The sequence below is a fragment of the Artemia franciscana genome, chromosome 18 (assembly GCF_032884065.1).
Source record: "Artemia franciscana chromosome 18, ASM3288406v1, whole genome shotgun sequence".
NCBI lineage: Eukaryota > Metazoa > Arthropoda > Branchiopoda > Anostraca > Artemiidae > Artemia > Artemia franciscana.
In genome coordinates, this window is record NC_088880.1 from 6353019 (window position 1) to 6379931 (window position 26913).

The following is a 26913-nucleotide window of genomic DNA, read 5'->3' on the forward strand; positions in this document are numbered from 1 at the left end:
AGAATATCCATTGCATCCCCGTGTCAAGTATCACCCCCAAAATACATGCCTATGAAAAAAAAACAGCAAATGTAAAACAACCAAGTAACACCAAAACAAGCTTATCCTGTTAATATATCCCTCATTTTAGCAACAATAGGTAAACTAAATATGATAAAATTTACCAAATCACAAATATTAACACATTGCAAAAAAAAAATTAATGAACTAAACAATTATAGAATTCATCTTTACTTTGTGGCTATTTAAAAAAAAAATCCGCTCTATTAGAAACACAATTCAAAATAAATGGCGCTGCATCATCATTCATCGAACCTCCGAAATTAGTTAAAAATTTCTTTAAGTATTTCCAGATAATTCTTTTCATATTTATTTAAAAGTTCGTTATAATGAAAACTAAATTTTTTAAATTTCCAAGTTAATTTATTTGCAGAAAAACCTCTTGATATCAATTTTTGGCTTAAGATTTTACATCTTTTTTTAAATCAATATAATTACTACAAATCCTTGCATAACGAAGTAACTGCGAGAAAAACGCAGAATATGTGATATTTGAGTGTATATTACTTTCAGGGAATGGGAAACTAATCACTTCAAAATCAAAATCATCCGTTTTATTATACATTTTAAAACTTAATTTATTATTATCACAAATATTAACATTTAAATCTAAGAAATGATCTTCATGACCAGCGCCATGACTAGGTTCAAGAGTAAGCTCTGATGGATATATATTTTTAGAAATATCAATGAAATCCTTACAATTTAAGACCAAAATATCATCTAAATATCTTTTATGATTTGACAAAACATGTTTTAAATTATTTGGATTATTCTTATCCATCATAAATTTATATTCTAGTTGACTTAAAAACAAGTCAGCTATAAATGGGCTGGCATTCCCCCCCCATGGGAATTCCCACGATTTGCTTGTACAAATCACCACCAGATCTTATATAAGTATTGTATAAAACAAATTCTAATAACTCAAAAATCATATCCAAGCTGTAACATCTCAAGTTAACTGTGGTATTAAAGAGATTTGTCCATATAGCTTTTTTTTATTATAAGTGTCTATTTTTAAGAACCTTTTACTAGATAAGAGGAAAGATTTCTTGATAACAGTTTTTAAATTATCTAACACTACATTATGTGATAAATTAGTATACATTGTCGCAAAATCGGAAGACTCTTTTAGCTGAAACCATTGTTAAAGACTATCACCTGCAGTGAATTATTAACACTCCAATATGGATTAAAATTCGAAAACTTTTTAATACCAGAACAATAGGTTTTAAGTTTATTTACAATTTCCTTTAAAATTAAAGAGAGGTCAGTATATATATATATATATATATATATATATATATATATATATATATATATATATATATATATATATATATATATATATATATATATATATATATATATATATACTCTCGTATACAATTTTGCGTTTTAGTCACTATTGCGCGGTTGGGAAGACTATTGATGCTGCTACTAATAACTCATTACATGACCTAGTTGCCTAAGCCCAACGCAGCTGTGTACGCTCCTTCTCCATCCCAGTTTCACTTTTTAACCCATTCCGCGAAGTTGCAATTCCATTTAAATTCTTCCTTATGTCGTCCCATTCCGGGACGACCTGCTTTTTTGGCCCGGGACGGATGGCCAAAAAGCACATTCTTTGACAACCGTTGGCATACCATACTAACCTTTGTTTCATTATAACGGATGGGAAGAATATACCAATAGTAAAATGCCAGTTTGTTGCTTGATTCAAAGAAAAAAAGTAAATAACTATATTTATTAATAATATTCGCCACTTTAAAAGTTGGTTATAGAGGTACTTAAGAGAAAGATGCTATAAAAATATTGAGCACAGTAATAATAATATTGCACACGATCGAAAAGTTGGTGTGTTTACAAATTCGGTCCATCATGTTTGGATCGCTTTTGATGCTTCGGGACAGTCTTCCTACGTGCAAAAGGAAGCAAGCTTGGACAATCTAAAAAAAAGGGTTAGTTGAATGCACGAGTCAAACCATAGTTACACTTGTTGATGAAAAACTCACGTTTTATGAATAAAGGTTTTTTTTTTATTATTTTAACTTAACATTTGAATTATTAGAAGCAGCATATTCAAATGACAGAAAGGTTTAGAAAGCTTGTATCAATTCTAATTTGCTCCCACCTTTTCCCTACTACTACTAAGCCCTACTACAGTCTTGTAATTTTTGCCAGGATCCTGTCACATATAGAAAAAATGCTGTTCCAAGTTTCTGTATTTTCTAGTTTTAAACAATTATGCCATAGCTCTTGAATCTGATTGGTCAATCATAAATTTTATGTTTTAAAATGAACGATGTTCAACTCGGAAAATTACGGACGGCATACGTAACTGGCGCCGTAGTTGTGAGTAATTTTGATTTTTTCCACAACGTCAGCATAAGGATTATGGTTTAGAGCCGTTTTTATGGCGGACAGAGTCGAATGTTGAGTTTTTTTTTTTAGAATTTACAGGATAAGTGGGGAATATTACCGTATGTTTATTGGAGTTTAAGTTATAATGAATAAATCTTATCCAAATCTTGGTAAAAAATAATCCTCCTACCTCTGTAAGATTTCCTTGCGGCGCTCAAGCTAATGGGTCACTATCCTTAACTTAGGAAAGCGACCTTAGGAAAGTCACTATCCTTAACTTAGGAAAACTTAAAACGAACAGAAATTACTCCGTATATGAAAGGGGCTGTTCCATTCTCAACGCCCCGCTCTTTGCGCTCAAGTTTGACTCTTTTTCTCAAATTTACTTTTTAAAACAGTGGAAAACTTTAGCGTAAAGAGCGGGGCACTGAGGAGGAAACAGCCCCTTTCATATACGGAGTAATTTCTGTTCGTTTTAAATTTTAATGTCGCTCCTTACTTTCAATAAAAAAAAAACTTGGTTTTTCTTTATCTAATTTTTGAACGTTTTTGAATTAATGCATGTTTTTCTTTATTTAATTTCTGAACATTTTTGAATTAATGCATGTTTTGATTTTGGCTCTTCGAACATGAATACTTAGAACAGAATATGCATATTAGTTTTTTTTTGGCTAAATGGCTTTCTCATAGTTTTAATCGGAAGATTTTGAGAAAAAAGATCGAGGGAGGAGGCCTAGTTGCCCTTCAGTCTTTTGGCTACTTAAAAAGGCAGCTAAAACTTTTAATTTCTTACGAACGTTTTCATTAGTAAAAAATACATATAACTTACCAATTAACTTACGTAACAAACTTCTATATTCGTATGTTTTTATCAAACAGTTCGTGGTAACGAACTGTAGTAAGGAGCGACCCGGCTCAATAGAAACCAAAGCTGTTAAAAATAGAATTTTGATACCAATAGCTACATCAAAAGAATCGCATTTTAATGCTGATTTTAAATATATAAGTTTCATCAAGTTTAGTCTTACGCATCAAAAGTTACGAGCCTGAGAAAATTTGCGTTATTTTAGAAAATAGGGGGAAACACCCCCTACAAGTCATAGAATCTTAACGAAAATTACACCATCAGATTCAGCGTATCAGAGAACCCTACTGTAGAAGTTTCAAGGCAGCCCCTCCCACTGGGACTGCGGGGGAGTAAGTCGTCCCTAAAGATATAGCTATTAGGTTTTTCGACTATGGTGAATAAAATGGCTATCTCAGAATTTTGATCCGGTGACTTTTGGGAAAAAATGAGCGTGGGAGGGGGCCTAAGTGCCCTCCATTTTTTTGTCACTTAAAAAGGACACTAGAATTTTTAATTTCCGTTAGAATGAGCCCTCTCGCGACATTCTAGGACCACTCAGTCGATACGATCACCCCTGGAGAAAAAAACAAAAAAACAAACAAATAAACACGCATCCGTGATCTGTCTTCTGGTAAAAAATGCGAAATTCCACATTTTTGTAGATAGGAGCTTGAAACTTCTACAATAAGGTTCTCTGATACGTTGAATCTGATGGTGTGATTTTCGTTAAGATTGTATGACTTTTAGGGGGTGTTTCCCCCTATTTTCTAAACTGAGGCAAATTGTCTCAGGCTCGTAACTTTTGATGGGTATAATTGATCTTGATGAAACTTATATATTTAAAATCAGCATTAAAATGCGATTCTTTTGATTAACTATTGGTATCAAAATTCCATTTTTTAGAGTTTCGGTTACTATTGAGCCGGGTCGCTCCTTACTACAGTTCGTTACAACGAACTGTTTGATTACTTCGTATATGAAAGGGGCTGCTTCCTCATCAACGCCCAGCTCTTTACGTTAAAGTTTGTCTCTTTCTCTCAACTCTTCTTTTTAAAGCAGTAAAAAAAACTTTAGCGTAAAGAGCGGGGCGTTGATGAGGAAGCAGCCCCTTTCATATACGAAGTAATTTGTGTTCGATTTAAGTTTTAATGTCGCTCCTTACTTTCAGTTAAAAAACTTGTTTTTTTTTATTTAATTTCTGAAGGTTTTTGAATCAATACATGTTTTGATTTTGGCTCTCCGCAGAGGAATAATTAAAACGAAATTTACATATTTATTTTTTTTGGCTAAATTGCTTTCTCATAGTTTTGATCGAATGATTTTGAGCAAAAAAGGAGCGGGGGAGGAAGCTTAATTGCCCTCCTAGTTTTGGTTACTTAAAAAGGCAACTAGAACTTTTAATTTTCTACGAACGTTTTTATTAGTAAAAGATATACATAACTTTTAAGTTAGCTTACGTAACGAACTTGTGTATTCTTATGTTTCTATTACATATATGAGGGGGCTCACCCCCTCGTCAGTACCTCGCTCTTTACACTAAAGCTTAAATTCTGTCCCAATTCATTAAGAATGACCCCTGAATCACAAAAGCCCTAGAATAAATAGTTGAAATTACTAAAAATACTTTAGCGTAAAGAGCGAGGTATTCTGAGGAGGAGGTGAGCCCCTCATATGCGTAATAATTTCTGTTCGTTTTAAGTTTTAATGCTGCTCCTTACTTCCAGTTGAAAAAAACTTCTCATATTTATTTTTTCATTGTTTTTTTTTAAATAATGCTAAAAAATCCTGCGCTTCCTTTATGAAAATTTTCTCCCCCCATGACATATTCCTCGATGGAAAGTTCCCCCAACATATCCTCCTCTTCTCAACCCCTTCCCCAACCAAAAAATCCCCCTGAAAACGTCTGTGCACTTCCCAATAACCATTACTATATGTAAGCACTGGTCAAAGTTTGTAACTTGTAGCCCCTCCCACGGGGACTGTGGGGGAGTAAGTCGTCCCCAAAGACGTAGTTATGAAGTTTTTCGACTACGCTGAATAAAATGGCTATATTAGAATTTTGATCCGTTGACTTTGGGAAAATAATTAGCGTGGGAGGGGGCCTAGGTGCCCTCCAATTTTTTTAGTCATTTAAAAAGGGCACTAGAACTTTCAAGTTTCGTTAGAATGAGCCCTCTCGCGACATTCTAGCACCACTGGGTCGATACGATCACCCCTGGGAAAAAAAAAGAAAACAAATAAACACGCACCCGTGATCAGTCTTCTGGCAAAAAATACGAAATTCCACATTTTTATAGATAAAAGCTTGAAACTTCTACTGTAGGGTTCTCTGATAGGCTGAATGCAATGATGTGACTTTTGTTAAGATTCTATGACTTGTAGGGGGTGTTTCCCCCTATTTTCCAAAATAAGGCAAATTTTCTCAGGCTCTTAACTTTTGATGGGTAAGACTAAATTTGATTAAACGTATGTATTTAAAATCATAATAAAAATCCGATTCTTTCGATGTATCTATTAGTATCAAAATTCCGTTTTTTAGAGTTTCATTTACTATTGAGCCGGGTCGCTCCTTACTACAGTTCGTTACCACGAACTGTTTGATCAAGTTTGAATTGCTTTCTGCGAGTCGACATATTTTGTAACCAAGGGCGTTGTCTACTCTGTAGTGGTGCTTTCAGACTATGCTTGAGACTGTTGAATGCCATTTGATTGGGATTCCCCCTCAAATTTAGTGAGACTAATATTAAATTTCCAAATCTATCTTTGAGTTTTACCTAGTGTTTAAGGGAAGAGTGTGGAATGCCAAATGTCAGCTGTCAGGGGAGAGGTATACCCCCTGGGTAGGTATACCTCCTGAGGTATGGTATTAACCATACATATCAATTGGACTTGACCAACATTAGTACTGAAACCTTCACATATGCATTCTTTTCCGATAAGGTAAGCAATCGCATCTCAGATGCAATCGCACTCTGAACACGAGTGTGACCAGATCGGATAATGGCGGCAATATGTTTTACAGTAGCATTAGTGAATGAAATGATGGCATTTCTAGCAATGGTCGAAGCTATGTATTGTTGGATATGAGTTTCCCTTTTCAGTAGCCCTTCAAATGATAGAGTGTGGTAAAAAACTGAAAGTAAGGCTCCCATTGGCAAAAATATGGAGTATCGGTATTTTGCCAGAAGGAAGACCATGGATGCATGTTTATTTGTTTTTAGTTTCCCCGGGGGTGATCGCATCGAAACAATGATCCTAGAATATCGGGAAAGGGCTCATTCGAACAAAAAATAAAAGTTCTAGTGTCCTTTTTAAGTGACCAAAAATATTAATCACTTAAAGGTGAATTTAGTCATCTGAATGTAGGTGGAGTTAGGTTTGCTCTAGATCCGGGTTATTAACAATGAACAGTAATAATTTGTTATTATCTACAGCCTAATATGATAGTTTACAACTAATTTAGCTGCTAAAACACTAGTAAAGAACAACCCACGGTTCGTAGTAATCAAAGATATATTAAAGGGTCTTACAGTGATGCTCAGCCACTAAAACTTTGTACCTGATTGCCACTAGTCAAAAAGTTATCTAGGATTGCTTCCCAGAATTGTGCCAGTTGAACTTCCTCTAAGAGAAATTAAAAGACGGGTTTTCCCGGTCTAACACCACTCGGTAGATCACTGCAAGTGGAGGTTCCGCGTCTTACAAAGCTGCTCTTCAACTGCTCGGTGTGGGGTGACCCTTTTTGTGGGTAATTCAACCTTGCGCTACTCTATGTATTTGCTGTATTGGCATAGCAAACAGATAGAGATAGCTTAAAAGAGTGACGCTGGTGGTAGCACTTATAGAAAATCGCCATTGACGCAACATCAAGTTCCACTCGGAAATTGTAGAGGTACCTTCGTGGTCCTACAACTCTACGTTCAGTTCTATTTTGGACCATCTGGTGTGTCCTATCCTCAACAATAGCTCAGTTTTGAAAAATATCCCCAGGATGTGTAATTTAAACATTCTTTTTGCATTAGTACGAGGGGCATTCACAAATAAGATTATTTATTTATTATTCAAGCTCTTTCAGACTACATACAGGTCTACTAGGGGAGATGTCAGGGAATTTCTGCGGATGATGGGGCTAAAAAAGAAGCATAATTTGGCGCAGTGTTTTTAAACAATCCCAGTGGGATACTTCGCAAATATATTATAGAAAGAAAATTCCCGGTGTGTGGGCACAAATTTACAGAACCTTTGTTTTTTTTGTCGTGTTTTAATATCTCAGTACTTTTTCCCAGAATTTGACTAATTTCATTCCAAAGCCAAATTGGTTTGAACTATGGATATTCTCACTCTGTGATCAGAAATCTCCTCCCCCTCATCCCTGCTCGTTGCAAATGTATGAGCAACCTCATACATGAAGGATAATTCACAAAGAGAGCAAACTACAAAAAGTAAGAATATTCTATTGTGGCTCTCTTGTTACATATGGACCCTGTGTCGCATTTTGATAGTATTAGCTGTTATTGACATTTTCATCTTTTGAAGAGGGTTACCCCCCCCCCTTTCAGCCATTTTTATCTCTCAGTAAACATATCATTACCCTCATACCTGAAGAATAATGCTCAAAGACAGACAGATCACAAGAAAGACGAACAGGCTACTACTGCTCTGCTGATACAAATAGGTTGTATATCTGATTTGGGTGACGTTGGCTGTTATTAGGGCTAGGTCTAGCAAGCCTTGAGACATAATATTCTTCTGTGCTATTCCCTGCGCATGTCCAATTTGCACCTGTGGAGTCTGTTCTTGACGGAATGTAAATTCATGTCTAGCACCTGGGGTTGATTCCTGAAATTAAAGAGCTACATTTATCGGTTGGCAAAGCGATGCTGGATGTAAAACGTATTTGAATGTTGAAAGAATCTAATCTGAGTACTGCCGCATATATGCACACATGAATGAAATTTAATTTAGGCAGAAGATTTATTTTTCTTGAAAAAGGAGGGGGGGCTGATTACTAAAAAAAACGTTCTATATCTAAGTCAAAACTGCATAGATGGTTATTCAGGCAGCAGCAGCAAGGATCCTCCCCCCCCCTAAGTGTTTTGTCCAAGTACATTATAATTTTGTGCAAGTAGAGTCTATTTGTTTATGTGTCTGTTTTGCAAACATTTGTTTTTCTTGGAACTCCAGCTCATGCACGGATGTATAAAAGGTTCCTGAATTTTAGGTAATTATAAAAACAACAACAAGTAAAACAACAGGGAATTTACCGAAGACAGTGGAATTGTGTTAAACCATAAGAATATTTCGGCTGTATATATCTAAGAGCCGTCCTTAGCAAATAAAATGGAGTCTTTGAAGCTAAAATTGGAAACTTAAAACAGTCCTAGAATCATTACTTCAAAGAAGTTTAACCAGGACTGAAGATGAAACCGTACGAAACAAGGCAATTCATACAGCTACAAACAAGTTTTTAGACTAATATTGTTATTACTGCTAATATTGCCTTTTTACCAGCTAATCTAAAAGCTATTTTTGTAACTGATTCATCGGTTTTGGCGATTGGTTTTTTAATATAATTTGTTAAATTATTTAATATAATTTGTGCATAGCGGATTGAGTTGATACTCCCCCGAATCCCTATTTAAAGAAATAATTTTATTTTGCTTGAGTTGAATTTGGATTGCCTCACATACAACTTGTTTAATTCCGAAATTTTGCTAATGAGTGGGGTGTTTTCGAAAAGTATTTCATGGCTGGGGTTTTCAAAAATATGGCTGCTTTATGCTTAAAATACTCACGTCTTCATGCAAAGGGCTGCGTACCGATTATAAATAATAATGCATCGTTTTATATTTTAGTAATTCAGCTATACACACATGGTGCATTCTAGGAGTAACACTAGGTTTCTGGAAATCGAGAGTAAAGTGGGTTTTATTTATTTAAGAATTAACGACGCTTCTTGACTACTAAGGTCCTTGCGTCGGCCCTGCAATGCATTTCTGCAGCGTGATTCGATCTCTGGGTCCCGTATTACCAAGCTAAGGTCAAATCCACTGCGCCACCACAGGACTGAGTAAAGTGGGTTTTAAGGGAAGCCTACTATTTTGAAAATTTATGTGGGTGAAAGTTGTTAAAAAAAATTTAAGATGTTGTAAATTGCTCCTGGAAATTTGGCTATTTAAAATATCTTAAAGAGAATCAAACAGTTCGTGGTAACGAACTATAGTAAGGAGCACCTGGCTCAATAGCAAACGAAACTCTAAAAAACAGAATTTTGATACCAAAAGATACATCAAAAGAATCGGATTTCTATGCTGACTTTAAATATATTAGTTTCATCAAGTTGAGTCTCACCCATCAAATGTTATGAATCTGAGAAAGTTTGCCTTATTTTAGAAAATAGGGGGAAACACCCCTTAAAAGACATGGAATCTTAAAGACAATCACACCTCCGCATTCAGCGTATCAGAGAACCTTACTGTAGAAGTTTCAAGCTCCTATCTACAAAAATGTGGAACTTGGTATTTTTTGCCAGATGACCGATCACGGGTGCGTCTTTATTTGTTTTTGTTTGTTTTTTTCCCAGGGGTTATCGTATCAACCCATTGGTCCTATAGTGTCGCAAGAGGGCTCATTCTAATTTAAATTAGAAGTTCTAGTGCCCTTTTTAAATGACCAAAAAAGCTGGAGGGCACCTAGGCCCCCTCCCACCCTCATTTTTTCCAAAGTCAACGGGTCAAAATTTTGACACAGCCATTTTGTTTAGAATAGTCGAAAAACATAAGAAATATGTTTTTGGGGACGACTTACTCCCCCACAGTCCCCGGGGGAGGGGCTGCAAGTTACCAACTGTGACCAGTTTTTACATACAGTAACGGTCATTGGGAAATGTTCAGACTTTTTTTTTTTTTTTTTTGGTTGGGGAGTTGAGGGGAGAGGGCCACGTGGTAGAATCTTTCTTTGGAGGAATTTGTCATGGGGGAAGAGAAATTCCATGAGGGGGGGCACAGGATTATCTAGCATTATTTAAAAATGAATATGAAAAAGTTTTTTTTCAACTGAAAGTAAGGAGCATATGAGGGGTTCATTTCCTCCTAAATGCCTCGCTCTTTACGCTAGTGTTTTTAGTAATATCAAATATTTATTCTACGGCCTTTGTGATTCAGGGGTCATTCTTAAAGAATTGGGACAAAATTTAAGCTTTAGCGTAAAGGGTGAGGTATTAACGAGGGGTCAAACCCCTTCATATACGTAACAAAAATATACGAATATAGAAGTTCCTTACATAAGTTAGTTCGTAAGTTACGTAGATGTTTTACTAATAAAAACGTTTCCAAATATGCATTAATTCAAAAACGCTTAGAAATTAAAAAAAAAAACAAACAAAAAAACAAGTTTTTTTTTAATTGAAAGTAAAAAGCGACATTGAAACTTAAAAACGAACAGAAATTACTCCGTCTATGAAAGGGGCTGTTTCCTCCTCAACGCCCCGCTCTTTATGCTAAATGTTTTTACTGTTTAAAAAAGTAGAGTTGAGAGAAAGAGTCAAACTTTAGAGTAAAGAGCGGGGCGTTAAGGAGGGAACAGCCCCTCTCATACACAGAGTAATCTTTGCTCATTTTAAGTTTTAATGTCGCTCCTTACTTTCGGTTAACAAAAAAACTTGTTCTTTTTATTTAATCCCCTAATAAGCCGATAAAATACAAATTTTTCCAGCGTATTCTGTTTAATGACACATTTATCATTTGGTCAATTTAAGTAATATGCCTATATAATTCCAATCTCGAGTACCTTTCTATTTACGATTTTGTTATAAAATTGATTGTTATTCTAAGGTTTACTTTTAAATTTAAATTATCTTTAATTTTAAACTGTATTTCCAACTTCAAACTTTCGTCGACAACCTGATTGTTAGTTTGATATTTGTTTAAAATTTAATATATTTGTTAAAGATGTTTGTTTAATTAGTTAGTTTGATATTTGTTTAAAACCAAAATCAGGATTTCGGTTTTAAACTGCTGCTTGGATTCTTGTTTTCACAAATTTTGAGGATTTTTGTTTTTGAATTGTATTGGTAGAAAAGGTATAAAAAAGCGAAGGGTGTTGAACCTGGAAACATTCGGAACAAAAGCGGTTCTTTTTAAGTTATATATCTATACCCTTCTGTTTGTCTTTTGGACCCCCCCCTGAAAAAGCTCATATTCTTTAAATATAAAATTATGTATCTATACCCTTCTGTTTGTCTTTTGGACCGCCCCTCCCCCAAAAAGCTTATATTCTTTAAATATAAAATTATATATATATATCCTTCTGTTTGTCTTTTGGACCCCCCTCCCCAAAAAAGCTTATACTCTTTAAATATAAAATTATATTTCTATACCCTTCTGTTTGTCTTTTGGACCCTCCCTCCCCAAAAAAGCTTCTACTTTTTAAATATAAAATTATATATCTATACCCTTCTGTTTGTCTTTTGGACCGCCCCTCCCCAAAAAAGCTTATATTCTTTAAATATAAAATTATATATCTATACCCTTCTGTTTGTCTTTTGGACCCCCCTCCCCAAAAAAGCTTATACTCTTTAAATATAAAATTATATATCTATACCCTTCTGTTTGTCTTTTGGACCCTCCCTCCCCAAAAAAGCTTATATTCTTTAAATATAAAATTATATACCTATACCCTTCTGTTTGTCTTTTGAACCCCCTCCCCAAAAAAGCTTATATTCTTTAAATATAAAATTATATATCTATACCCTTCTGTTTGTCTTTTGGACCCTCCCTCCCCAAAAAAGCTTATATTCTTTAAATATAAAATTATATATCTATACCCTTCTGTTTGTCTTTTGAACCCCCTCCCCAAAAAAGCGTATATTCTTTAAATATAAAATTATATATCTATACCCTTCTGTTTGTCTTTTGGACCCTCCCTCCCCAAAAACAGCTTATATTCTTTAAATATAAAATTATATATCTATACCCTTCTGTTTGTCTTTTGAACCCCCTCCCCAAAAAAGCTTATATTCTTTAAATATAAAATTATATATCTATACCCTTCTGTTTGTCTTTTGGACCCTCCCTCCCCAAAAAGAGCTTATATTCTTTAAATATAAAATTATATATCTATACCCTTCTGTTTGTCTTTTGAACCGCCTCCCCAAAAAAGCTTATATTCTTTAAATATAAAATTATATATCTATACCCTTCTGTTTGTCTTTTGGACCCCCTCCCCAAAAAAGCTTATATTCTTTAAAGATAAAATTATGTATCTATACCCTTCTGTTTTGCTTTTGGATCCTCCCCCCAATCCTCCCTTCTGTGAAAATGTAATTTGGTTGTTTGAGTTGATCGTTTGGAGTGGAAGACCTCCTCTAAAGTTATGCAGGTTTGGTTCTAGCTAGTGCCAAATTAAAAAAAGAGGAAACCCTAACAGAATCAACAATTAAAAAGCTAAAAATATATGACAGCAAACAGCATAAGAAGGGCTTTCCTATGAGGAAGTAGTTAATTTTGACAGTCAACATATTATTAATGTTTCGATTTATACAGCCAAACTGCGTAGCAAATTTTAACTAATTAGTTGTTCATATTTTTTCCACGGTTCGACGTTGGCAACTCTGTTGAAAATGTAGTAATGTTCTAAAACCTTTGTAAGAACCAAAAAAAGTCTTAGAAAATTGCGATGTTCAGTTATGAAACGACCTAAGGTGGATCCAGGGGGTATTTATTTTTTGTATGTTGTTGTCCTTGTGTTTTAAGGAAAACGAAACAAAGTTAATAAAACTGAAACAGCGTCGATTCGTCGTATATTTTTGTAAGCGACGGTATGAATCAAAACCAATCCGAAATAATTGAGGCTGAATAGAAATGGGACACAATTCAGGAATGGTTAAGCGGACAAAAAAATATATAATGTAAATCTCTACAAATTTGTACACGAAACGAATTTGTGCGGTGGTTTGATCCATTTTTTTTTCCAAAACTATAAAGAGGTCCCTCGCCCCTGGATGGCTATTCAAAACACGTTTTCTTTATTTTCGGTAACCTAGCCAATGGGCTAGATTTCGTTCTTTACGAGGTTGCGCCTGACGCTTCTACCACGATGTTTAGAGTGACAGAGAGTATGTGGGCTCAAATAACTCGGCTAATAATCTACCTGCGAAGACTAGAAAAATGTTGTTGAGTATTAGAGGGTGCTACAAATCTTGCTAAAGAAAAATGGAAATAATGGAAAAGATGCTTTAACTTACAGGAGAACTGTTAGAGAACGATGTAATTCTTGGCTGTACGATTCCGTTATCCGTCTCAAGAGCTTCGTTTCTGACCCCGTCACTGTCGTGACTTTCATTTACTTCTTCAATAGGAGGTTTCTCTTGATCTGTTGTAGAATCCATTTTTTCAGTCACTGAGCGGGATTAATTTTAGCTCGGATATTAATATCAGTTTTGTTTTGTTTTGTGGTTTGGCTTTTTAAGGAAAGTGTGGTTTGGCTTGACGGAGAGATTTTGCTAATAGCGTGATTGGCTTGACGCAAAGATGATTTTTCTTAATACAGGGCGAGCACAAAAAAAGAAAACCAATATTTTTCTTATCTAGAGTTATGCTAGTGTTTCAAAATTTGTCTGCATACGTTGCTGTCCTTGTCAAATGCTTCTGAAATGAACAACTATGAACACCTGCCGCTTAACCACACATCTTTGCTGTCATGGTAGAATCTAATATTTTGGGAGATTTTTAGACGTGCCAAGGGGCACGGGTTCGATACCTGGCATAGCCAGTTATTCGGTTTGGGACGGGGTCAGTGGCGTGACTCTGTCAGCTCAGCCAGAGTCGACCCAGCTTTAAATGGGTACTTGGAGAAATCTGGGGAAAGTAGGCCGGAAGGGTGTGCAAAAGCACAGGATGGCTGGCCCCAGCCCCCCCATTGCGCTTCCTGGCTGAAGGGCCATGAAATGGAGATCAGCACCTCCAGTTTGGACCTAGGGTGTATTGGCGTCATACTTACTTAATCCCTGAATCACAAAAGCCGCAGAATAAATAGTTGAAATTACTAAAAATACTTTAGCGTAAAGAGCGAGGTATTAGGAGGAGGTGAGCCCCTCATATGGGTAATAATTTCTGTTCGTTTTAAGTTTTAATGCTGCTGCTTACTTCCACCTGAAAAAAACTTTCATATTTATTTTGTCATTGTTTTTTTTTTTTTAAGTAATGCTAGTAAATCCCGCGCTCCCTTCATGGAAATTTTCTTCCCCCATGACAAATTCCTCGATGAAAAAGTTCCCCCAGCATATCCCCCTCTTCTCAACCCCTGCCTCTAACCACAAAATCCTCCTGAAAACGCCTGTACACTTCCCAATAACCATTACTATATGTAAGCACTGGTCAAAGTTTTGAACTTGTAACCCCTCCCACGGGGACTGTGGGGGAGAAAGACATAGTTATAAGGTTTTTCGACTACGCTGAATAAAATGGCTATCTCAGAATTTTGATCCGTTGACTTTGGGAAAATAATTAGCGTGGGAGGGGGCCTAGGTGCCCTCCAATTTTTTGGTCACTTAAAAAGGGCACCAGAACTTTTCATTTCCGTTAGAATGAGCCCTCGCAACATTCTAGGACAACTGGGTCGATACGATCACCCCTGGAAAAAAAACTAAAAAAAACAAAAACAAAACAAACAAACAAATAAACACGCATCCGTGATCTGCCATCTGGCAAAAAATATAAAATTCCACATTTTTGTAGATAGGAGCTTGAAACTTCTAAAGTAGGGTTCTCTGATACGCTGAATCTGATGGTGTGATTTTCGTTAAGATTCTATGACTTAGGGGGTTTTCCCCCCTATTTTCTAAAATAACGCAAATTTTCTCAGGCTCGTAACTTTTGATGCGTAAGACTAAACTTGATGAAACTTATATATTTAAAATCAGCTTAAAAATGCGATTCTTTTGATGTAGCTATTGGTACCAAATTTCCAATTTTTAGAGTTTTGGTTACTATTGAGCCGGGTTGCTCCTTACTACAGTTCGTTACCACGAACTGTTTGAAACCCCCTTTTTTCGTCATTCTATACTTTCTAAACTTATTATTGCATCTTTGTTTTATTATCTAAATAATGAATGTCTTTTTAACTAAAACGGTTTTTTTGGTTGAAATGTCTTGCAAGTAGTCATTGTTTTTCAGGCTTGATACTATTTCTTCAATTAGACCTATATTTATTTTTTCCTCAACAAGCTAAGCTTCATGGGACAAATAAGCGTTTACAGCTTGTCAAAGAAGCAATTTTTTTGGAATGAATAAATTGATTACTTAATTGTTTTGTCTTTCTGTTTTCTCTCAACGAATATAATTTTTAATTACTTTAGCCTCGTTTTTAAGTCTTAGGGACAAAAGGATAAATAAATCAGCCAGTTGAAATCCCTGTTTTTCAATGCTGTATGAAAAAATAGTTTCTTGCATATTCATTGGTCGTTTAGCTTTTCTTGGTCCATGGCACGCCAAATAACAAGAGCTAAGAGCTCATATGGCACTTATGACGAGGCGAGAAGAGCTAAGAGCCAAGAGATCATATGGTATTAGCTCTAACAAAATTTTATGAATCAATAGATTGATTTAAAAAGGAAAATAAGAGGCTTAATGCCGGTCAAGATTTAAAATAAGAGCTCTGAGTCACAAAGTCCTTCTAAATATCAAAATTCATTAAGATCCGATCACCCACTCGTAAGTTACAAATCCCTAATTTTTTCTAATTTTTCCTCTCCCTTTTGCCTCCCAGATGGTCGAATCTGGGAAAACGACTTTATCAAGTCAAATTGTGCAGCTCCCTGACACGCCTACCAATTTTCATCGCCCTAGCACGTCCAGAAGCACCGAACTCGCAAAATCACTGAACCCCTCCCCCCAACTCCCCCAAAGAGAGCGAATCCAGTACGATTCTGTCAATCACGTATCAAGGACATTTGTTTATTCTATCCACCAAGCTTCATCCCGATTCCTCCACTCCAAGTGTTTTTCCAAGATTTCCCCCTCCAACTCCTTGAAATAAGAGCTCTGAGACATGAATTCCTTCTAAAAATCAAATTTCATTACGATCCGATCATCTATTCGTAAGATAAAAATACCCCAATTTTCATGTTTTCCAAGAATTCCGGTTTCCCCCTCCAACTCCCCCGAATGTCACAGGATCTGGTCGGAATTTGAAATTACAACTTTAAAGCACAAGATCCTTCTAAATATCAAATTTCATTAAGATCTGGTCACCCTTTCGTAAGTTACAAATACCTCAATTTTCAAAATTACCCCCCCCCCCCCAATTCCACCAAAGAGAGCAGATCTGGTCCAGTTATGTCAGTCACGTATCTTAGACAGGTTTCTATTCTTCCCATCCAGTTTCATCCTGATCTCACCGCTTTAAGTATTTTCTAAGATTTCCGGTCCCCCCAACTGCCCCCCCCCAATTACGCTTGATCCGGTTGAGATTTAAAATAAGATATCTGAGTTACGAGATCCTTCTAAATATGAAGTTTCATGAAGATCCGATCACTCCATCGTAAGTTAAAAATACGTCATTTTTTCTTATTTTTCAGAATTACCCCCCCCCAAATTGAGCGGATCCGTTCCAATTATGTAAATCACGTATGCAAGACTTCTGCTTATTTTTCCAACCAAGTTTTTCCCCACCCCAAACTTCCCCCAATGTCACCAGATCCGGTCAGAATTTAAAATAAGAGCTTTGAGACACGATATCCTTCTAAATATCAAATTTCATGGAGATCCAATCACCCGTTCGTAAGTTAAAAATGCCTTACTTTTTCTAATTTTTCAGAATTAACCCCCCCCCCCAACTACCCCAAAGAGAGTGGATCCGTTCTGGTTATGTCAATCATGTATCTAGGATCGAGTTTTTTTTTCCACCAAGTTTCATCCCGATCCCTCCACTCTAAGTGTTTTCCAAGTTTTAGGTTTCCCCCTCCCAACTCCCCCCCCCCCCAATGTCACGAGATCCGGTCGGGTTTAAAATAAGAGCTCTGAGCCTCGATATCCTTCTAAATATCAAATTTCATTAAGATCCGATCTCCCGTTCGTAAGTTAAAAATACCTCATTTTTTTAATTTTTCAGAAATACCCCTCCCCCCAACTATCCCAAAGAGAGCGGATCCGTTCCGTTTATGTCAATCATCTATCTAGGACTTGTGTTTATTTTTCCCACCATGTTTCGTCCCGATCCCTCCACTCTAAGTGTTTTCCAAGTTTTAGGTTACCCCTTCCCAACTCCCCGCCCCCGTCACCAGATCCGGTCGGGATTTAAAATAAGAGCTCTAAGACACGATATCCTTCTAAACATCAAATTTCATTGAGATCCGATCACCCTTTCGTAAATTGAAAATACCTCATTTTTTCTAATTTTTAAGAATTACTCCCCCCCCAACTACCGCAAAGAGAGCGAATCAGTTCCGATTATGTCAATCATGTATCTGGGACTTGCGATTATTTTTCCCATCAAGTTTCATCCCGATCCCTCTACTCTAAGTGTTTTCCAAGATTTTTGGCCCCCCTCCAACTCCCCCCAGTGTCATCAGATCCGCTCGGGATTTAAAATAAGAGCTCTGAGACACAATATCATTCCAAATATTAAATTTCATTAAGATCCAATCACCCGCTCATAAGTTAAAAATACTTCATTTTCTCTACTTTTTCGAATTAACCGGCCCCCACTCCCCCCTCCAGATGGTCAAATCGGGAAAACGACTATTCCTAATTTAATCTGGTCCGGTCCCTGATACGCTTACCAAATTTCATCGTCCTAGCTTACCTGGAAGTGTCTAAAGTAGCAAAACCGGGACTTTAGGTTTCCCCCCTCCAACCCCCCCCCCAATGTCATCAGATCCGGTCGGGATTTAAATTTAGAGCTCTGAGACACAATATCATTCCAAACATCAAATTTCATTAAGATCCAATCACCCGCTCATAAGTTAAAAATACTTCATTTTTTCTATTTTTTGCGAATTAATTGGCCCCCCACTCCCCCCCAGATGGTCAAATCGGGAAAACGACTATTTCTAATTTTTCCTCTCCCTTTAGCCCCCCAGATGGTTGAATCTGGGAAAACGACTTTATCAAGTCAAATTGTGTAGCTCCCTGACACGCCTACCAATTTTCATCGCCTAGCACGTCCAGAAGCACAAAACTCGCCAAATCACTGAACCCCTCCCCCCAACTCCCCCAAAGAGCGAATCCAGTACGATTCTGTCAATCACGTATCAAGGACATTTGTTTATTCTATCCACCAAGCTTCATCCCGATTCCTACACTCCCAAGTGTTTTTCCAAGATTTCCCCCTCCAACTCCCCCCAATGTCAAAAGATCTGGTCGGGATTTGAAATAAGAGCTCTGAGACATGAATTCTTTCTAAAAATCAAATTTCATTAAGATCCGATCATCTATTCGTAAGATAAAAATACCCCAATTTTCACGTTTTCCAAGAATTCCGGTTTCCCCCTCCAACTCCCCCCAATGTCACAGGATCTGGTCGGAATTTAAAATTAGAACTTTAAAGCACAAGATCCTTCTAAATATCAAATTTCATTAAGATCTGGTCTCCCTTTCGTAAGTTACAAATACCTCAATTTTCAAAATTACCCCCCCCCCCCCCCCCAATTCCACCAAAGAGAGCAGATCCGGTCCGGTTATGTCAGTCACGTATCTTAGACAGGTTTTTATCCTTCCCATCCAGTTTCATCCTGATCTCACCGCTTCAAGTATTTTCTGAGATTTCCGGTCCCCCCAACTGCCCCCCCCCCCATTTACGCTTGATCCGGTTGAGATATAAAGTAAGAGATCTGAGTTACGAGGTCCTTCTAAATATGAAGTTTCATGAAGATCCGATCTCTCCTTCGTAAGTTAAAAATACGTCATTTTTTCTTATTTTTCAGAATTAACCCCCCCAATAGATCGCATCCGTTCCAATTATGTAAATCACGTATGTAAGACTTCTGCTTATTTTTCCCAGCAAATTTCATCCCGATCCCTCCAATCTAAGCGTTTTCCATGATTTTAGGTTCCCCCACCCCAAACTTCCCCCAACGTCACCATATCCAGTCCGGATTTAAAATAAGAGCTTTGAGACACGATATCTTTCTAAATAATCAAATTTCACTGAGATCCGATAACCCGTTCGTAAGTTAAAAATACCTCATTTTTTCTAAATTTTCAGAATTAACCCCTCCCCCAACTACCCCAAAAAGAGCGGATCCGTTCCGGTTATGTCAATCATGTATCTAGGACTCGTGATTATTTTTCTCACCAAGTTTCATCCCGATCCCTCCACTCTAAGTGTTTTTCAAGTTTTAGGTTTCCCCTCCCAACTCCCCCCCCAATGTCACCAGATCCGGTCGGGTTTAAAATAAGAGCTCTGAGCCACGATATCCTTCTAAATATCAATTTTCATTGAGATCCGATCACCCGTTCGTAAGTTAAAAATACCTCTTTTCTAATTTTTCAGAAATAACCCCTACCCCCCAACTATCCCAAAGAGAGCGGATCCGTTCCGTTTATGTCAATCATGTATCTAGCACTTGTGTTTATTTTTCCTACCAAGTTTCATCCCGATCCCTCCACTCTTAAGTGTTTTCCAAGTTTTAGGTTTCCCCCTCCCAACTCCCTCCCCCCAATGTCACCAGATCCGCTCGGGATTTAAAATAAGAGCTCTAAGACACGATATCCTTCTAAACATCAAATTTCATTGAGATCCGATCACCCGTTCATAAGTTAAAAATACCTAATTTTTTCTAATTTTTCAGAATTACCCCCCCCCCAAATATTCCAAAGAGAGCGGATCCGTTCCGATTATGTCAATCGTGTATCTGGGACTTGTGCTTATTTTTCCCATCAAGTTTCATCCCGATCCCTCCACTCTAAGTGTTTTCCAAGATTTTAGGTGTCCCCCCTCCAACTCTCCCCAATGTCATCGGATCCGGTCAGGATTTAAAATAAGAGCTCTGAGACACAATATCATTCCAAACATCAAATTTCATTAAGGTCCCATCACCCACTCAAAAGTTAAAAATACTTCATTTTTTTCGAATTAACCGGCCCCCCACTCCCCCCCCCCCAGATGGTCAAATCGGGAAAACGACTATTTCTAATTTAATCTGGTCTGGTCCCTGATACGCCTGCAAAATTTCATCGTCCTAGCTTACCTGGAAGTGCCTAAAGTAGCAAAACCGGGACCGACAGACAGACAGACCGACAGAATTTGCGATTGCTATATGTCACTTGGTTAATACCAAGTGCCATAAAAATAAACATAGAAAGAGTTCAATTTTTAGCACGGTAATTTTTAGCACGGTAATATAGTAAAAACTCTTGTTATTTTGGTAATATTAATTTCTAGTCTTATATAAGTTTATGTTATTTATGCTTCTAACCGCATTACTTCATTTTTGTATTTGAGCCTTATCTTGGACATAAACTTCTCTTATCATTTATTGAGTTTTGATAACATTACAAATTTGATTGGAGTCTTAATAGATTAGTTTCTGCAAAGTTTGTGAAATGGATATTTTTGACGGTTTAAATTCTTCTTCAAGTGACGATGATGATTTCAACTTTAATGAAATGGACTCAATTGATGGGTTTTTCAGACCTCCTAAAGAAAAAAATGGAAGTGGTTTTTTAGAGCATCGTACATTTAGTGAGTTTACTTTCCGAAGTATTATTTTCCAGAGTCTACTAGTAAAACTGAGAGCGTACTTGTAAAAAATGTTGAGACTCGAAATTATTAATTTTTTTACTTGCTTGAAATTTCATACACAAAAACCAATTAGGTTTTGAATAATGTACATTCTGTGTGAAATAAAGTTAAGTGATGCAAGTTCCCAGCTTAAGATGTTTTCAAGATCAATCAGGCTTTATAAAACGGGCGTCCAGAAATAAGGAACAAAGTAATTGGATTACGAAAACACGTCTCAAAAATAAAAATTAAGCAGAAGTTTTTAGGCGGACGTAATTTACTCTTTTTTCTTTGCGTTTTGCATTGCAAAAATTATGCAATTGCATTGCATTTTGTGCTGTCAAAAATATCTTTTGAAGCTAAAGTCGAAAAGACTTAAATCTGTTATGATCCCCATGACAAAGTTTAAAAAAAAGAAAATTAGGAGGAAACAGAACTCAAGGACCGCTGGAATCCAAAGAAGAAAAAATACGTCGCGAATATCTCTTTCTACGCGCAGCAGTAGTTAGAACCTTCTAAAGAGTGAAACAGGGCTTATAGTAGCCAAAACAAAAAGAAAAATTAGCTTTAAAGAAATTGTCAATTGACAAATATTTCATATGTAACATGTAAACTCATCAAAAATGAAGTCAAATTGAATTTAAAAAAGAGCGCCATTGAAACACCCATGGTCGAAACCCTGGAATGGAGGTTTTCTTTTCCTGGCAGGAGCAACAAAGAAAATCATGTTTTTGTATTTGTAACCCCGATGTCTCTTCTTTTTTTATTATTATTATTATTATTATTATTATTATTATTAGGGTTGATGGCATCAAACCATTGGAAGCCAATGAAAATGCTTAATCTTCTCTTTAAGTAAGGAAATAAATTACACCTCAGTAAAGTGCTGTTCTCTGCCAATTTGTTTTGCAAAACATTATTTTTGGCCCACATAGGGCAAAAATACAGAAATATGCAAATTCTGAGATAGCTAAACCATTTAACATGACCTGAAAGTTTTTGTTAGGTGCTTATAGTTCTCCATCTTGAGAACCGAGGAAAATTACATTTCAACTGAGGTAGTATAGCACTTGTGCCTCCTCTCTTTTTCCCAAGAGGTTACCGTATTGAATCGAAGGTCGTAGATAATCAAAAGGAGGTTCGTTTGAATAGGAATTATTTTTGGTATATAAATTGTCTTTTTAAAGTCACTAAAAAATATCAAGTTTATTCACTGTCTCCAGTGAATTTAAACCACAGTATAAATATGTACAGCGCAAACAGTTTCTCCATCGAAATGTTTTTGGACATAATTAGAACTGGGTACTTCCCCATCGTTCTAGCGTAGTGGGTTTTTCAGGAATGCTTTTTTAAGAATCACTGGCGCACATGTGCCACTGTTGTGAGTAATTTCTGTGATAGTTGTGTACTATTTTGAAACAAGGTGTCATTACTGTGTATACCATATCGACTGTTAACTGTTTTTACCGTTGTTAATTAATGTTTTCGCTGATAAAACTTCAAGCTCTGTAAAGAGAAGAGAAAAAATCACACGAATATTTCGCTCGTATGAAACAACGTTTTATAAAAATAAAAGAAACAAACCAATATATATATATATATATATATATATATATATATATATATATATATATATATATATATATATATATATATATATATATATATATATATATATATATATATATATATACGAAAAGAGAAATCACCATTGCAACAGCACAAACACATTAAAAAAAAGAAAAAAAAGAGAGAGACAGAAGGAGAAACGTAGCAATTTTGTGGATTAAGGATGTTTTGATCACGTTAAATAGCGACGAAGATCACACTGCCTTTACATGAAATTAGAAGAATAAAACAAGTTTTTAACTGGAAGTAAGGAGCGACATTAAAACTTAAAACGAACAGAAATTACTCCGTATATTAAAGGGGCTTTTCCCTCCTCAACGCTCCACTCTTTACGCTAAAGTTTAACGCTTTCCCTCAACTTTACTTTTTAAAACAGTTAAAAATCCTTAGCGTAAAGAGCGGGGCGTTGAGGGTGTTGATATATGTAATAAATATATATATATATATATATATATATATATATATATATATATATATATATATATATATATATATATATATATATATATATATGTATGTATGTATATATATTATTTTCTATGTATATTTTTATATATATATTTTTTTTTGGCTGAGGACGGCTCTTTGATGTAGGGTTGATTTATTTATATATAAGAGAGTTACACTACCTTATCTATATAAAAAAATCCCTATTGTTCTACCGATTGTTTTATGCAAAGGCAGTGTGATCTTCGTCACTATTTAACATGGTAAAAATATCCTTAATCCGCAAAATTGCTATTTCTAAGTTGTTTTTTTTTTTTTTTTTCAAAATGTAGTACTCGAGAACCAGGGGTGCCAATTGGAGAGCACGGACAGGGGCCTACTGCCCATCCTAAATGTGCCCATTCTGGGGAAATTTTCGTTGTAAAGGGCTTTTTTGGCATTTTCATTGAAAGAAAAAATGACAAGCCACAATGAAAGTTAAGGGTAATCCAGGCTTAATGCTGTCAAATATATATCAGAGTTACTTCTCAGAAGAAAATCCTCACCATCATCTTTTTTGCGGAAGTTGAGATAAAAGCCAAGTTTGCTTGGATACTTGCCCATATCGTGCATGGGAAGTTTTGGCTCAAGAGACTGGAGGAAACACTTTTTTTGCGAATTATGTTTCGTTCTCATGGAAACGTCTCAGTGAATGTTTCTGGTATTTTTGATTTTCGGTCCTGTGTTTTGATCTTTACATCTTTAAATGTTTTAATACAGTGCATAACAAATATTAGGGAATTACGGCTATCGTTTACCAAAAGACCTAATAATATTTTTAATATTTTTTCGAGAGACGTAAAAACAATAGAAATGTAAACTCAACAACATAAAAGTAAACAAAAGAAAACAGCAAACAACAGAAAATATAAAATCAACAGACATATAAACAGCACTGGACTCGGTAAATTAACACTGATCACCTGAAATAGCTGTATTTTTTATTCTCATTCCTGTAAGTTTCCTTTAAACTTCAACTCTTAAATTTTGGTTGCCAAAGCAGGATTTTCGAAATTTGGATACATTGTCACAATCATGGTTGCAACGGTAGCTGGACCCTAGTGAAGAACGAACCATGGCCCATAGCTACCAAAAATTAAAAAACGCATTTAAAAAATGGTAAAATTCTTAATGGTATTCGCATTTCTTAATGGTATAATGTTATTTCAAAAAAAAAATTACTGGGAACTTTAAAAAATAGCCTGAAACCACGAAGAATATTTATCTAGAGTTGTATTCTATCAAACACAGATTTTGTTATATTTTTTGTTTTGTTTACTCTAACCGACTCCTACTCTTGAGCTTTCAGAAAATGTTTTAAGGGGAAGACAATTGCCCAAAAGGCAATATGTGCATGGTACTGCTAATACTACTGCCGCTGCTATATTTACTACTGCTACTGCTACTTCAATTATTACCTCCAGTGCAACTACCTGTAAGGGTAAGAGCATGAAGATGAAAATCACAAAAGTATATAAATATACAGGTTATCAAAAGGATATATCAACAATGTCGTAGAAGTGGGTAATTGTATTAAGTTGAAACTTACAGGACGAGAATGATGTTCAAATCACCAAACGACAATACTTATACTATCATTACTACCACTACAGTTACTGTAACTAATGACACTAAGGGTATTAAGGTCAAACTTTTGAGGGAACATCTAGGGGGAGTTTTAATTAAACGAAAAAACTTTATTTATTCAGGTTCTCAAAAGGATATTTATGCAATATCATAGGCACGTCGCCCTATAATAGCTAGAAACATTATTGAACTTTTAAAGGAGCTAACTTGATTCAAGATTAACAGTTCTAGTGCCCTTTTAGGAGTAAAAAGAGATTGGAGGACAAGCTACCCTCCTCCCAACCCCATTCATTTTCTAAACACATCCAACTAAAATTGTGAGACGGCCATTTTATTCAGCATTGTAGAAGCAGCTGTGTCTCTAGGGATATTGGGTGTGTCAACCCCCCCCACACTGATGGAATTAACCCATTATACTTTAAAGCTAAATTGAAAGCCACTCTGTTTATGGTTGTCAATAAGAAACCTCAGCATTATAGCGAGAATTAAATAAAAAAAAAACTAATTTTTTTAGCTGAAAGTAAGGAGCGACATTAAAACTTAAAACGAACAGAAATTACTCCGTATATGAAATGGGTTGTACCCTCTGCAATCCCTCGCTCTTTACGCTAAAGCTTTTAATTGTTTTAAAAAGTAGAATTGTGGCAAAAAGTCAAACTTTAGCGTAAAGAGCGAGGGATTGCAGAGGGGACAACCCATTTCATATACGGAGTAATTTCTGTTCGTTTTAAGTTTTAATGTCGCTCCTTACTTTCAGCTAAAAAAATTGGTTTTTTTTTATTTAATTTCTGAACGTTTTTGAATTAATGCATGTTTGGTTTTGGCTCTCCGCACATAAATTATTAAAATGAAATTTGCATATTAATTCCTTTTTTGGCTAAATGGCTTTCTCTTAGTTTTGATCAGACGATTTTGAGAAATAAGGGGTGAGGAAGGAGGCCTAGTTGCCCTGTAATTTTTCGGTTACTTAAAAAGGCAACTGGAACTTTTAATTTTAACGAACGTTTTTATTAGTAAAAAATATGCGTAACTTAAGAATTAACTTACGTAACAAACTTTCATAGCCTTATATTTTTATTATGTATACGAGGGGGTTTGTACCCTCGTTAATACCTCGCTCTTTACACTAAATCGTAAGTTTTGTCCCAATTCTTTAAGAATGACCCCTGAATCAGAAAGGCCGTAGAATAAATAGTTGAAATTACTGAAAATACTTTAGCATAAAGAGCAGGGTATTTATCTCCTCCTAAATACCTCGCTCTTTATGCTAAAGTATTTTTAGAACCCCTCATATGCGTAATAATCTCTGTTCGTTTTAAGTTTCAATGCTGCTTCTTCCTTTCATTTGAAAAAACGTTTTCTTGTTTATTTTTCATTGTTTTCTTATAGTAATGCTAGAGAATCCTGCGCCCTTTTCATTGAATTTTTCTTCCCCCATGACAGATTCCTCCAAGAAAAGATCCTCCAGCATAGCTCCCTCTCCTCAGCCCCACCCCCAAACAAAATAAAATCCCCCTGAAAACGTCTGTACACTTCCCAATAACCATTACTATATGTAAACACTGGTCAAAATTTTGATCTGTTGACTTTGGGAAAAAAATGAGCGTGGGAGGGGGCCTAGATGCCCTCCAATTTTTTTGGTCACTTAAAAAGGGCACTAGAACTTTTCATTTCCGTTAGAATGAGTCCTCTTGCGACATTCTAGGACCACTTGGTCGATACGATGACCCCTGGGAAAAAAAAAAAAAAAAAACAAAAAAACAAACAAATAAACACGCACCCGTGATTTGTCTTCTGGCAAAAAATACAAAATTCCACATTTTTGTAGATAGGAGCTTGAAACTTCTACAGTAGGGTTCTCTGATACGCTGAATCTGATGATGTCATTTTCGTTAAGATCCTACGACTTTTAGGGGGGTGTTTCGCCCTATTTTCCTAAATAAGGCAAATTTTCTCAGGCTCTTAACTTTTGATAGGTAAGACTAAACTTGATGAAACTTATATATTTAAAATCAGCATTAAAATGCGATCCTTTTGATGTAGCTATTGATATCAAAATTCAATTTTTTAGAGTTTTGGTTACTATTGAGGCGGGTCGCTCCTTACTACAGTTCGTTACCACGAACTGTTTGACCACTGGAATTTTGTATTTTTTTGCCATTAAAAAGATCATGGAATAGTGATGTTTCCCTGGGGTGATTGTAAAGTGCCGATGT

At 35.9% G+C, this 26913-nt stretch overlaps 2 protein-coding genes across 7 annotated transcripts in view; one reads left to right on the forward strand and one right to left on the reverse strand.

The window, feature by feature from the left end:
* Positions 1 to 26913, forward strand: part of LOC136038539 (extended synaptotagmin-2-like) — a 210858-nt gene that overhangs the window by 17917 nt on the left and 166028 nt on the right. For 3 of the 6 annotated variants that reach the window (XM_065721650.1, XM_065721648.1, XM_065721649.1), the window contains exon 1: positions 20789 to 20956. The exons of the other annotated variants lie outside the window; for them this stretch is intronic. In XM_065721650.1, the coding sequence (XP_065577722.1) occupies positions 20818 to 20956 (139 nt within the window). In that variant the 5' untranslated portion in view covers positions 20789 to 20817. Of the gene's footprint in view, positions 1 to 20788; positions 20957 to 26913 lie in introns of those variants that run through there. 6 annotated transcript variants of the gene reach the window in all.
* On the reverse strand, positions 1797 to 13686 carry LOC136038538 (ninjurin-B-like). Its single transcript, XM_065721646.1, has 3 exons — positions 13518 to 13686; positions 7874 to 8113; positions 1797 to 2012 (listed from the first exon to the last, which is right to left on the reverse strand). The coding sequence occupies exons 1-3, from the start codon at positions 13659 to 13661 to the stop codon at positions 1854 to 1856; spliced, it is 543 nt and encodes a 180-aa protein (XP_065577718.1). The 5' UTR covers positions 13662 to 13686; the 3' UTR covers positions 1797 to 1853.